Source organism: Palaemon carinicauda, chromosome 8 (genome assembly GCF_036898095.1).
Source record: "Palaemon carinicauda isolate YSFRI2023 chromosome 8, ASM3689809v2, whole genome shotgun sequence".
NCBI lineage: Eukaryota > Metazoa > Arthropoda > Malacostraca > Decapoda > Palaemonidae > Palaemon > Palaemon carinicauda.
In genome coordinates this window covers 156,025,698-156,039,632 of record NC_090732.1, presented here as the reverse complement: position 1 = coordinate 156,039,632, position 13,935 = coordinate 156,025,698, and the positions used below count along the sequence as shown (strand labels likewise).

The 13,935-nt window shown below is 39.2% G+C and overlaps 1 protein-coding gene across 1 annotated transcript in view; it reads left to right on the top strand.

Moving 5' to 3' along the window:
• LOC137646046 (U3 small nucleolar ribonucleoprotein protein MPP10-like) overlaps window positions 1–13,935 on the top strand; it is a 157,390-nt gene that overhangs the window by 120,392 nt on the left and 23,063 nt on the right. Inside the window, exon 8 of the mRNA XM_068379193.1 lies at window positions 5,461–5,569. Coding sequence (XP_068235294.1) covers window positions 5,461–5,569 — 109 coding nt within the window. The remainder of the gene's footprint in view (window positions 1–5,460; window positions 5,570–13,935) is intronic.

Here is a 13,935-nt window from a genome sequence, read left to right as displayed (position 1 = left end):
ACCCAAACTCCTCGTTGATGAAATCCTCAGCCTCTATGGTATTTTGTGTTCTAGCTCCCCTGTTTCTCTTGAAAGATCTTCAATGACCTCTTACGTTAAAACCAAAGTTTAGGTGGCTCTGGGACAAGGCCCTACCTATGGATGGGTAACATTATTGCCTCTGTTCTTCTTGACGAAACTTCAGTGTGGGACGAAGCGTGGTATAGGAAATGGGACCTGGTCTGTTAGTGAGAGATGTTTTTCAAGCCTGCTGCTGGATCTTAAAGAATGTGAACTATGAAGGGAAACTTTCTTATTTTTAAAGGAGGGCTAAAAACCTTTCCTCCACTCTCCAGAAGTGACATGGCTATTACCTCTGCAATGGCTCTGGCTCTGTCCGTTAGGGCTTGGGGGAAGAACAATTTGCACATTGGATCATTGTACAGAAATTTCGTTTACCTCTACTGCTATAGATCAAGAGGCTTCCTACCCCAAACTTTGCTCTAATAAAGTTCTGCAAGGCTTCGTAGAATGGCTTACACACTAGCTTGGCTACCACCGAAATGGCCATCAGGGATTCTCCTATAACCCCTCCAAAGGATTCCATGACAGACACCAAGATGAACAATGGCTTTCTGGCACTAAATTCTGCAGTCTGAATGTGGTTTGCGTATTGATTATTTTCAACCGGAGCTTGCCATGAAATCATCTTAGTTCCGTAAATCCTCTAAGCTCTTAACCTCTTTGCTGCAGATTTGCGAATATATGTTTCCCAGCATTTGTGTGAATTTTCATTAAAAAAAATTCAGAATGCTTAAAATTTAAGAAAACTAGAGTGTACCAGAACCATTCTGTTTTTAGAATTTGACATTAGATTGTATGTTGAAAGGGTGAAAATGAAGAAAAATCATAAAAAAAATTCCTTTTGAAAGATGATTCTATTAATCCCACTACCAATCCTTTACCCAATTCATCAATGCCTTACACATTTATTTTCTACTTTTACAATGCTTTTTGTACACTTTATGGGTGTGATATGTATGTTTCAAAACGTGGAATGATATCCAAAGGGGGCTTTTCAAGACATTGATCACAAAAATTGATTGTTTGCCCTTACATTCTCCTTTACCCTTCATCAAGAAATTCCTTTAGCAAGATGAGCATACAATACAGTGGATGTTGTGGCCTTTGTCAACATACAGTGCTTGAAAATGCCTTTCAGTTAAGCTAAATTACATGGGATTTTAAAATCTACCCCTTGTTTGAGTTGTTCTCCCGTAATCCCCTGTTAACAAAGTATTAAAAAAATTTTCTGATCAATTTCAGCAGTGGGATTCTGAATGTTGTAGCATATGTTTCAGTCTACTGATACAGCTTCAAATATAAAATGCCTAACGGGTTAGTACCATTTCTGTGTTTTTCTTTTGTAAGGATATGCTGAGCAAAGTTGTTAAAATTTTACATGAACACAGGTCTTGTTTATTTCTGTCACCCTTCTTTGAATGAATTTTCACTTTATTATCTACCTACTATTCCAAGACTAGACAGTAATTAACCCTGGTTGTGTCTTGACCAGAACAAGCAAGCATTTTACCAGAATTTCTTACTCATGTTACTGGTAAAGCTCTCTTTTTCACTGTTATTTGTTTCATATGAGTTGACAGACCATTCCTATTCACCCAAGTACAAACAAACCAATTAGCTATGATGGTGAACATGGGTTGATTTCAATTCTAAGTACAAAAAATCTGAATTCGACAGGTATAAGTACAAAGAATTGTCATTGACTTTTCCCTTTCTTCGTGGCTAAGTGGTAGGTCACTGTTGTTACAATTTTCCTGGACCAGGGTTCGATTCCCGGCCGATCAGAAGCTATTGTCTTTGAGTGGTTACATCTGGGACTCTGATCCCGAGGTCGGTAAGAGAATCCAGATATTAATGTATCAAAATACTGTATATGGCTTATTTGAATAAGAGAAACCCGTCTAAATGTGCCAAAATTTATCATTAATCAAATGCTAAGGACAAACATACCAATTAGCTACGATAGTAATGATGGGTTGATTTCAATTTTTTAAGTACAAAAAAATATGAAAAACATGTCTAAATGTGCAAAATTTATCATTAATCGAATGCCAGGTACAAACACAACAATTAGTTTTGATGGTGAGGATGGGTTGATTTCAATTCTAAGTACAAAAAACCTGAATTCGACAGGTATAAGTACAGAAGAATTGTCATTCAGTTTTATCTTCCTTCGTAGCTAAGTGGTAAGTCACTATTATTACAAGTTTCCTGGACCACGGTTCGATTCCTGGCTGGTCAGAAGCTATTGTCTTAGAGTGGTTACGCATGGGGTTCTGATCCAGTGGTCGGTAAGAGAATCCAGACATTAATGTATCAAAATATATGGCTTATTTGAATATGAAAAACACGTCTAAATGTGCAAAATTTATCATTAATCGAATGCCAAGTACGAATGTACCAATTAGCTATGATGGTGAGGATAGGTCGATTTCAAAAAACTTGAATTCGACAGGTATAAGTACAGAAGAATTGTCATTGACTTTTATTTTTCTTCGTGGCTAAGTGGTAAGTCCCTGTTTTTACAAGTTTCCTGGACCAGGGTTCGATTCCTGGCCGGTCCGAAGTTATTGTCTTTGAGTGGTTCCGCCTGGGGCTCTGATCCCGAGGTCTGGTAAGAGAATCCAGACATTAATATATCAAAATACATGACTTTTTTAATGTAAAAAACACGTCTAAATATGCAAGATTTATCATTAATTGAATTCCAAATACAAACATACCAATTAGGTGCGATGGTGAAGGTGGGTTGATATCAATTCTAAGTACAAAAATAAACCTAAATTTGGCAGGCATGATACAGGAGAATTGTCTTTGACTGTTACCTTTTTTCATGGCTAAGTGCTAAGTTACTGTTGTTACAAGTTTCCTGGACCAGGGTTCGAATCCGGGCCGGTCAGAATCTATTGTCTTTGAGTGGTTCCGCCTGGGACTTTGATCCCGAGGTCGGTAAGAGAATCCAGAAATTAATGTATAAAAATATATGGCTTATTTGAATATGAAAAACATGTCTAAATATGTAAAATTCATCATATAAATATATATATATATATATATATATATATATATATATATATATATATATATATATATATATATATATATATATATAAATAATTATATATATATATATGTATATATATATATATATATATATATGTATATATATATATATATATATATATATATATATATATATATATATATATATATATATATATATATATATATATATATATACATATGTATATATATATATATACATATATATACATATAAAAATGAATATGTATATATACTGTATATATATAATATATATGTGTGTATATATATAAATATATATATATATATATATATATATATATATATATATATATATATATATATATATATATATATATATATATATATATATATATATATATATATATATATATATATATATATATATATATATATATATATATATATATATATATATATATATATATATATATATATATATATATATATATATATATATATATATATATATATATAAATGAATGTATATATATATATATATATATATATATATATATATATATATATATATATATATATATATATATATATATATATATATATATATATATATATATATATATATATATATATATATATATATATATATATATATATATACTCACACACTCACACAAGGGGAAGGGGGTTAAGGGATGCTTAGAAAGTGGTGAGGCTTTAGGACAGGTAGGCCTAACTGTAGCATTAGAATTAATATGTCATTCCATGGGGTCTACAGTAAGAAGGCACAGAGAATGAGTCCTCACAACAGGCTTCCAGCCTACCAAAAACTAAGTAAGGAAGCCTAGGAATGGGTAAGGCGACACGAAAGGGAGGTCTACCTGTCAGCATTAGAACAAAGTTGGTTATGTTCTAAGGGATCAAAAGAATTTAGACACAGGTAACAAGTTCCCACAATCTGTGCCGCCTGGCCGAACACTAGGCTAAGTAGATGAGTGAAATACAGTCGCCCTAGAACAACTATAAAACACTATCCACTGCTCCCAGAAGGACCTTTGGGGCTGTAGCTCCCCACTATGACTTATCAATAGCAAGGGAGGATGGGCAACCTCACAAAAACTGTAAGGTTAAGTGATAGAAGGTGAGGGTGAAAATGTACACATTTGCCAGTCAAATGGTTAACATATATCTGTCTGTCACAGCGAGACCAAGTGGTACATTCGTCACAAACATCAGTCAGGTTACAATCAACTCCCTTACAGTTAACACACAATGAGCAGTTATCAAATTAAAATTTTGTGACTTAGCTTAGCCTTGTGTCGTGAAGTACAATGGGAAGGTTGGTCAGTCTGATCACTGTCCAATTCCTTGTTGAATACTCATTAATGAATTGAAAACACTGAATAGTTTTTTGTTAAGAAGCAAGCTTCCTAGCTGAAAGAAAAAATGTAAAAGCCTGTAGATGTAAACAGGACGTCTGTTCACACCGGCAGCATATCAAAAGTAGTGATTTCTGGTGGTGAGAATTGCAGGAAGTATTCCACGCAAGTCGAGAGTGGCCTTGGTGACCTTACATCGCTCTGCTATCTCTCTGAACTCAAAATTGAGCCGGCATATCGCTCGTCAGAAAAGAAGGCGACCAAATCAAATATGGCTGATGAGTAATTATCAAACATGTATAGACATTAATAATAATGTTACTATGCTATGTATGTCTACCAGCTCATTAAATTGATAGAATCTTAGATAATTCTGTCATTATTTAACATGTACATTTTTAATTGAACTGATATAATTGTCTTTCATCTGGGACTTAGTGTGTATATGATACTTACATAGATAAATTAGAGAGTAAATTAAATTAGAAGCAACTTGCTGCAACACGATCTATCAACAAATGTTGATTGTGCAGTTGAGTATTAGACTACTGAAGATTAAAAGACCTTGGGTAATAAAGATTACTGACCTGATAAAAATGAGATATGGACATGCAGTAGAGATATAGAATAGGGAAAGGGAGTGAAGAGGCTTGGGTGGCCCCTGTTATGGGAGGAAGGTCAAGAAGAAAGAAAATTATTAGGTAGGGTAGTAAAGCGAAGGAGGAATCAAGTACTGGTGGAGCTAATCCGCTAGTTGGCTCTGAGGTAAATGGAGAAACTAATGCGGGCTTCACAGGCGACTGTCAATACCATTGGGGTAGGAACGTTTTTTTGGGTGGGGCGCTAGTTTGAAAACTAATTTTAAATGGAAAATTAAATTTTTTGGTCTTAGCCTTAGTCATGAATATAGTTTCTCTTAACTTTAATATTTAATTATAATCAAAGAATTTAATTAATCTACATAATTTCATAACCATGTGTTCATGTTTTGCAGATTGCAGCAGATGTTAAAATTCAAAGTAATCTACCAGCTATTGTCATGGAAGAAGCCACACCAGTTACAGCATCAGAAGGAACTCTTCTTGCACCTCAGGAAATTCTTGGTTAGTGATTCTTATCAGTGTCTAGTTTTGTTAACCTAAAACTGGAGATGGGTTGGAAAACTATGCCCACAACAGAGAAAAGGAACAGAAATAGTTGTTGGAAATACAAAATGCCTATGATTTATAATAGAGATGTATTTATTTTCTGAGGAGGATTTACGAATTAATTTTAGCAAGAATTGAGTTATTGTATTGAAATATATCTTATGATATCTTCATATAATTACAAGTCGGTTAAATTTACAAATTCCACAACACGTATATTTAGTTATTGGATTTGAAGTTGAAATATCAGTTATGTCAAATGATATTTGCTATTTGTAGGAAGTCTTCATAGGAAGGCCTAACCTTTGAAGAAACCATTGCAATAAGGTCTTGCACCACTTTGGACACTTTTCTTTCCTTGGTGCATTGATATTTACCTATTACTTTTTAGTTGATAGTCTTGGTCTCTTCCCATCTGGTATCCAACTACAGCTTTACCTTATTCCAATTTCTATTTCTTATACAGAACAACTTTTTATATGGAATTCCTGTAAGCATTTTGAGATTTGACTATTTGTCTCATTAAACTACTTTGCTGTGTTACTTTGAATGTTATAGATACAGGTAGGCCATCACTAATCCAGCAACTTTGGGACCGGGAGAGTGCTGGATTATCTATTTTTCTGGATTAACCATATATTACAGGTAGTCGTTGACCTACGACTGAGAAAGGGACCGGAGTTTGAACCGAAAAAGTAAAGTTTCTATTGATTTATTATGATGCGTCGTGATTCGGCAATGATCTAAGGCATATTTTATCAATATTTTCTTGCTCTGTCATTTTTTCATTTTCTTGTTTAGTAGGATATCATGTGGTCTTTCAAAGCATTTTTGTATTCTATTTTTCTCTCTCCGAAGAATTTTAAATATCAAGAATTACTTAATATTTTGTTTACCTTTGGTTATTATCAGCTGTTATGGTCCCGCTACCGTATCAAAAGATTGCGCTCATGCGAGTGGGTGACTTTTCATATAATTTCTTAATTCATTTGAAATATCTTAATAAGGGATATTGACGAAGGAAAAATCTATTTCTGGGCAAGAGACCCGTGTTGCCCAGTGAAATGCTCCTTTAGCACCATTTCTAAGGTATATAACTGCTATATATTACCAGAGAAAAAAATGCATAGGGATGCCAGGTTGAACCCAGCTCACTCACCTATAAAAGGTGTCGATATATAATACTGGGGCATGATAAATCACAACCAGAGGCCTCGCACTATTTAGATATCTCCTGTCAAAATCCCCGAACAGCGAGGTGCCGTTCCACCTCCCACTACTACAGTACTAACAATCCCACGCCAGTGACGTCACTCCTTATAGCACCCCAGACTGGGACCCAATTAGGGAGGGACGGGTGGGTTCACTGGGCGACACGGGTCTCTCGCCCAGAAATAGATTTTTCCTTCGTCAAAATCCCTTTTCTGGGCTCCGACCCGTGTCGCCCAGTGAAATCTTACCAGAGAATGGGGACCCAATATGGCTAACTACCTGAAGAGAGAATAACACAAAATAACAGAGCTGATGAGTTTAATATAAAAAAAGAGGGATGTAGAAACCCGTAAAATTAGATCAACATGTATATGACAGTGATAAAAAGACATGGGAAACAATCAATAATGAAACCCGTAGGTAAAATGCCACAGATGTGAATAGTGGGAATCCAGCTTGGTAATCAAAAATGCAAAATAAAATCAGCTCGGGGATTAAGAACAAGTGTAATGAAAAAAATTCGTGAAATTGAACAATTGAATAATAAAATACACCATAAGGGTGTCTAGTAACAAAACAGGTAGGAACAACAGGTAAGCCAGGCAGGAGGGAAAAAGGACAGAGCAAGACGTTGTGATTAGGACTTAGTACCTTCAGGAGGAACTATATTCCCTGCAGCTACTGTGGCAAATCTAAGAGCTTCTAAAGGTTTTAGGTAGTGGCGCTTGAAAACTTTAGTGGACTTCCAACCCGTATATTTTGAGAGCTCATCAAATTTCATATGGTGGAAAAATTTAATTGAGGTAGCCACAGCTCTAATATCATGGACATGTGGGAATGATGCAGGATTAGTTTGTTTAATAAAATAAAGAATTTGTATGATTCCCTTAAGGGTAATAGTTCCTCCGTGTTCTCTAATAAATAAGGGCCCTGTGGTTGTAGTGGAAGTTCCACCTAAGTAGGCTTTCAGGGTGGTAACTGGACACAGGGATGGATCCCGAGGAAGTGGAACAATCTTCCTGTTTTGGGGGTTCTTCATTTTTAGCCAGGAAAACTTTGTTAGGAGAGAGAAGAACCTCACCCGAAGAGAGAAACTCTATATGACCAGGGTCACTAGATAAGGCTGACAATTCTGAGATTCTGGAGCTCGAGGGGAGGCTCAAAAGAAAAAGTGACTTTCTTAATAATGCCCGATAGTTACAGGATCCAATTTGGGTGTCAGAGGCTAGCTTAAGAACAGCGTTCAAAAACCAGGAAACTGCGCTAGGGCGAGTTGAAGGTTTTAGCCTGGCACAAGCTCTCGGAATGGATGAGAAATATGAATCCGTTAGATCAATGTCAAAACCAATATGTAAGATCTTTTCCAAGTCTGACTTGACTGTAGTAATGGTATTGGCTGCCAGGCCAGATTCGAAGAGAGTTCTGAAGAATGACACAGTTCGGTTCAGCGTCATTGTCTCAACTTGGGAATCTTTCAAGAATTCATCTAATTTCTTGACAGCTGAGTCATATTGACGGAGAGTATAGTCCCTTTTGTCAGATTCCAGGAAAATAGTATTCAAAGGATCGATGTTTGCATCACGTTGGGCTGCGAATTTCATGAACTCCATAAAGTTAGGGCATTCAGAATCCTTGAGGAAGCGAACACGTTGCGAGTTTGCACTGTCTTTGTTATCACCGGATTGGGAATCCGCTGGGGGCGGAGACCTAGTTCTAGCAACAAGGGGAACCAAGTGCTCTTGGGCCAGTTGGGGGCTACGAGAGCCACTCAACCTTTGACGGATCTGAGTTTGTGCAGAACTTTCAGCAGGAGATTCACTGGAGGAAACAGATAAATCGTCTTCCAGGTATTCCAATCTAGAATCATAGAGTCCGTGGCATAAGCCTGAGGGTCCAGGTGGCAGGTGCCACTTGTGCATTGCCGCCATGGGAAAAAACTTCAACATGATGTGGTTTATCTGGGCCGATCAGGAGCCCTCTCTGTTGAGGCAGTGTACTATGCCTGCACTGTCGAGAACCAGTCTGATATGGAGATTCCTGGTTGGAGTGAGACGTTTTAAAGTGAGGAAGACTGCCATGGCCTCTAGGACGTTGACGTGTATTTGTTGGAAGACCGGTGACCATAACCCTTGGACTTTCTTGTGTTGTAAAGGAACCGACTTGGAAAGATTCTTGATCTTTCCAAGTCTGCAGACTTTTTCTCAGGGTTGGGGAAAGGCGAGCACGTCTGTCTCGGCTTATTGCGGTTGCTCTGGAGTGCCACACCCTGTTTATGTCCCTGAGTTTGGACCTCAGGATGATATCTGTCACGGAGGCAAAGTGTAAAGAACCTAGGATCTACTTCTTCATCGGAAGGCCAACTTTCCCCTGAGAAATTGTTTTGTATTCCTCCCTATCACCTTCCTTTTGGCTTTGGGGAGGCACAGCGTATGGGAGCACAGGTCCCCTTGTAGTCCCAGCTATTGAAACTTGGTCTCCAGGACCAGGCGGGATTTCCCGAGGTTGACTTGGGATCCCAGTTGCCGAAGGAAGGTGAGGACTTTGTCGTTGCTACGCGGGAAATCTGGGCATTGTCTGACCAGATTAGCCAATCGTCTAGATAGGCCACTACCTGTATCCCCTGAGTCCGGAGCTCTTGAATTACTGTCTCTGCTAATTTGGTGAAGATTCTGCGTGGTATGTTGAGCACCAATAGCATCACTTTGAATGCATGGGCTTGTTTGCCTAGCTTGAAGCCCAGAAAGGACGAAATTGCCTTGCTGTTGGAACGTGATAGTAGGCATCTGTAAGATCGATGGAGGTGGTGACTGCCCCACGGGGAAGTAAGGTCCACACCTGCGAGACGGTAAGCATATGGAATTTGTCGCAACGAATGAAGGAATTTAAACGAGACAGATCCCGGATTACTCTCCGTTTGTCTGAGCCTTTCTTTGGCACGCTGAACAAGCGTCCGTGAAATCTTAAGCGACGTATACTTTGGATTGCATTCTTTAGTAGCAGATCTTTTGTGAAGGAACGCAGTTCTTTCGTGAACTGAGACCGGTTGAACCACTTGCAGAATTGGGAAGATTGGAAGGGCCTCAATCTCTTCCTACCTCGAATTGGGGTACTAGTAGGCTCATATCTCCTCTTTGAAACCAGGCCCCATCTAACCTTGAGGTTTTGGTTGGCTCTAGCTTCCTCGCTAAGGACCGAGTTAAATAAGTCCCCTGGTTGAAAAGATCCGGACCCCAGACTGGAGCTTTGATGAGCCTATTAGGTTCGTCCCTAATCGTGGCTTCGGATAGAACGTGTCGTCGACGATGGGTCCTGGCATTTGCAAAATCATAGGCGTCAGCCATAAAGTTTTGCAAAAGTGACTTAGTGAGGACCTTAAGGAGGTCCTCCTCGTTGTAAGTGGCGACAGTCAATTCTGAAAAGGCAACTGAATTAAGGGATCTGCTGAATCTACACCTCGATTCATATTCCAGTTTAATGAAACACTCCGGGAAGTTGGAAAGCCGTTCGCTGAACTGCGTCGAGGCACAGTCCGGGCTCAACTTACCTACCGAGAAGGTGGCCGGGGCGTTCCGCCAACATTCACCGTCTCCCGGAAAGAGAAGGGAGGGTAAGTCGGTCTCCCTGAGGTGAGGTAAAGGCTTCTCTTCCTTGATAGGCTGAAAGACCGTCTCTATGATCTTGGTCGCACATGGGGAAGGGGTCTGGTCGTCGGCCACAAACATAGTATATGAACGTTTGTAGGCCGTAATCATAGTGTTCAAGCAATCCCACTCATTGAACACGCCGACCAAGACAGACTGTGCCTGTTCTTTAGGAAATTTAACAGTTTCCTCTGGGTCCTTAACCAATCGAATCAGAGCCTCTTCCTTGAGGCGAGCGTAACCGGGGAAGGGGAATTCAAGACCCGGCGGGTAGAATTCATAATCCGCAAGAAGCCGGGTACCGAAATCTCCGATGGACAACATACCCTTCGAGAAGGGGGCATGCACCGCCAACCTCCAAGGGTTATTCTTATTGAAAGGGGGAAGCTTGGAGGTGTCGGGGATGGGGTATTGCTGCTGTGGTGGTGGCAGCCCCGAGCGCATGACTCCCTTAACTAGGCTCTCCATAGAAGCTATTCTCTCTTGTGATTGTCGCGTATGAGACGATAGTATCGACTCAGAACGAGCAAACATCTTCTCGGAAAAATACACCGGCCAGATGATTTCGCTGGGGGGGAAACAGGTGCCAGAACGGAGACTACTCCGTGAGAGGTTGAAGGCGCAGAAATTGGGTCTTAAGAGACTCTGGTGGAGGAAGATTTAGCCTTCGAAGCTGATGATTTCGAAGACCTGTGTTCCTTGGAAGACTTGTGGGTCGTATATAAATTCTTACGATGAGCCTTCACCTTGGGGATAACAGGCCGGGGATTGAGACCAGTCCCGGTTGTTCTGAAGGGGAAGAGAAAGCCGGGCTAGGGATAGGAATCTTAGCCCGGGAACCACTTGACTCACCTACGTCCCTACCTGCGTTGGGATTGTCAAGAGCCATGGATTCCACATCAAGGTTGAGGGTAGAGACGTCTTCAGTTAGTGGGCCGCCCGTCTCTTCTTGGTTCGGGGCCGGAAGAAGGGATTCGAACCTCTCGATGAAAGGATCCGCCAATTCTTCGGGGACCGCAGGTGAAGTTTTAGCATGTGGTAGAGACGGGAACACCATTCCCAGGAGGATATAAGGCTGTGTGGCCTTCAGGTTGCGGGCGAACCCGTCAATCCAGATCTTGAGGGTAGCCCGAGCTGTATCTTTCTCAAGTTGGGAGCACTGAAAGAGAATAGACTATTAGCGAGGGATATTTGTGCCAAAGAAAGTGAAGAAGTCCAAGGACTTCGTAGACACTAAGTGAAAGGCATGTAGGAAGTCCAGAGGACTAGTGGCCTTAAAATTAATATCTAAAATTAATGTTAACTCCCTACAAGTCTGTATCAATGAAAATGTACTCACCGAGTCAGATGTTAGAGTGGTCATTGTGTAGCAGACTACACAAGCGTCTGGATGCCATACAGCTAAGAAATCCACTCAGACAGAACAGTGGGCGTGTGAATGACACATGTCATGGCCGCAGGGTTGGAAGATGACAGCGGCACATGCCGTCAATGCACAGCCTGCAGTCTGTAAAATAAAAGATACATGAGTATCTTAAAGGAAAGCAAATTAGGGGCCTGGAGGTAAAAGATACATGAGTATCTTAAAGGAAAGCAAATTAGGGGCCTGGAGGCCTCGGTGCTATATATATATATATATATATATATATATATATATATATATATATATATATATATATATATATATATCTATCATGATAAAAATGTTTTATATATTTCATCAGGAATCCTGAATGAAAGCAAATAGGGGCTCGGGGCCCCGAATTCTTAAATTATAGCAATATCATGCTAAAAAATTTACATATCAATATCATGATAGAAATGTTTTTATATATATATATATATATATATATATATATATATATATATATATATATATATATATATATATATATATATATATATATATATAAATATAAATCAGGAGTCCTGAATGAGAGGGAAAAATGTTTTATATATATTCATCAGGAATCCTGATGATAAAAATGTTTTGTATATATATACATCAGGAGTCCTGAATGAAAGCAAATAGGGGCTTGGGGGCCCCAGGTGCTTGAATGATATCTAGATCATGATAAAGATTTGTCTATCAATATCATGATAAAAATGTTTTCTATATATACATTAGGAATCCTGAAGGAAAGCAAATAGGGGCTCGGGGGCCTCTGGTGCTTAAGTGATATCAATATCATGATAGAAGATTTATATATTAATATCATGATAACAATGTTTTATATATGTACAGTCTTTTATATATAGCCATAAAGTATCTTGAATGTAAGCAAATCGGGACCGTGGGGTCCGGATTGCTTAAGTATCAATACCAAAATAATGATATAAATCTTTTATATATAGCCACAAAGTATATTGAATGTAAGCAAATCGTCAATACCAAAATAACTATTTTGATTGTAAAAGGAATTGAAATCAAGCCAGACCGTAACCGTGATCATATCAAAAGTGGGAAGGGAAGGTCGAGAACAAGGATCGTATATATAAAATATATATGTGACTAATATAAAGTTAATCCAAGTAAGAAAGAGCAACGTTGGCTCCGAGGCGCAACTAAAAAACTCGACCGGATGGTAATGTATAAAAGCTACTTCCGGGGATCCCGTAATGAAATCTTAATATATATATATCTATATAAGGTCCGTGAGTTGCGTGACACTAGAGGGGGAAAGGGATCTTTAACGGGTCCGTGAAGTGCGGGACCGGGGGAGTAGCGCGTACAAAACTTAATAAATAATATAACATAACAAGGTACCAAGAAACGAACCGCCAACTTCCCGCTGATCGTTGGCCAACCGAGCGACGGAAAGAAAACGACTATGCCGGGTAGAGTAGAAGAAAGAGTAAGTAATGTACGTGAATGTATAATAATAGTATGCCTCACAAAACAACGGGAACCGCTCGTGCAAAAGCGGATGCCCCTGGGAGGGGTACATCGCGCTATAAGTGACTCAAACTCGATCGGGGAGAGAGAGGGAGGGAACCCTGGGGTGGGGTAACGGCGGGAGGAGGCTAGGAGTGGGGCGATCGCAGGTATACCAACCTGCCGGACCCACGATTGATATGATCACTCGGAAGGACTAATAACACTATTAAAAACATAACGCAGGGTAAAATAAGGTAGGAAGGCATGCTGGATGATAAAAATAATGAAATAGTTAAACATCAATCGTAAAACAAATGAGGGAGCGAACACGAGACAGGAGAAATCAAGCCTGATGCCGCTGGGAGTAGGCAGGGCTACCAACATAACATAGGGCCACTGGGAGTAGGCAGGGCTACCAACATAACATAGGGTCAGTGAAGTTCTAACAAAATGAAAACTAATATGTAATATCTGACTCATGAAAGCCCCTCGAGCTAATGCAAGCAAACGAATGACGTTAAAATGATAAGCAAGTCCGTGGCGTGCGAACCTAAGTAATCCAAGTAATAAAAAGTGAAATAGAACGCCGA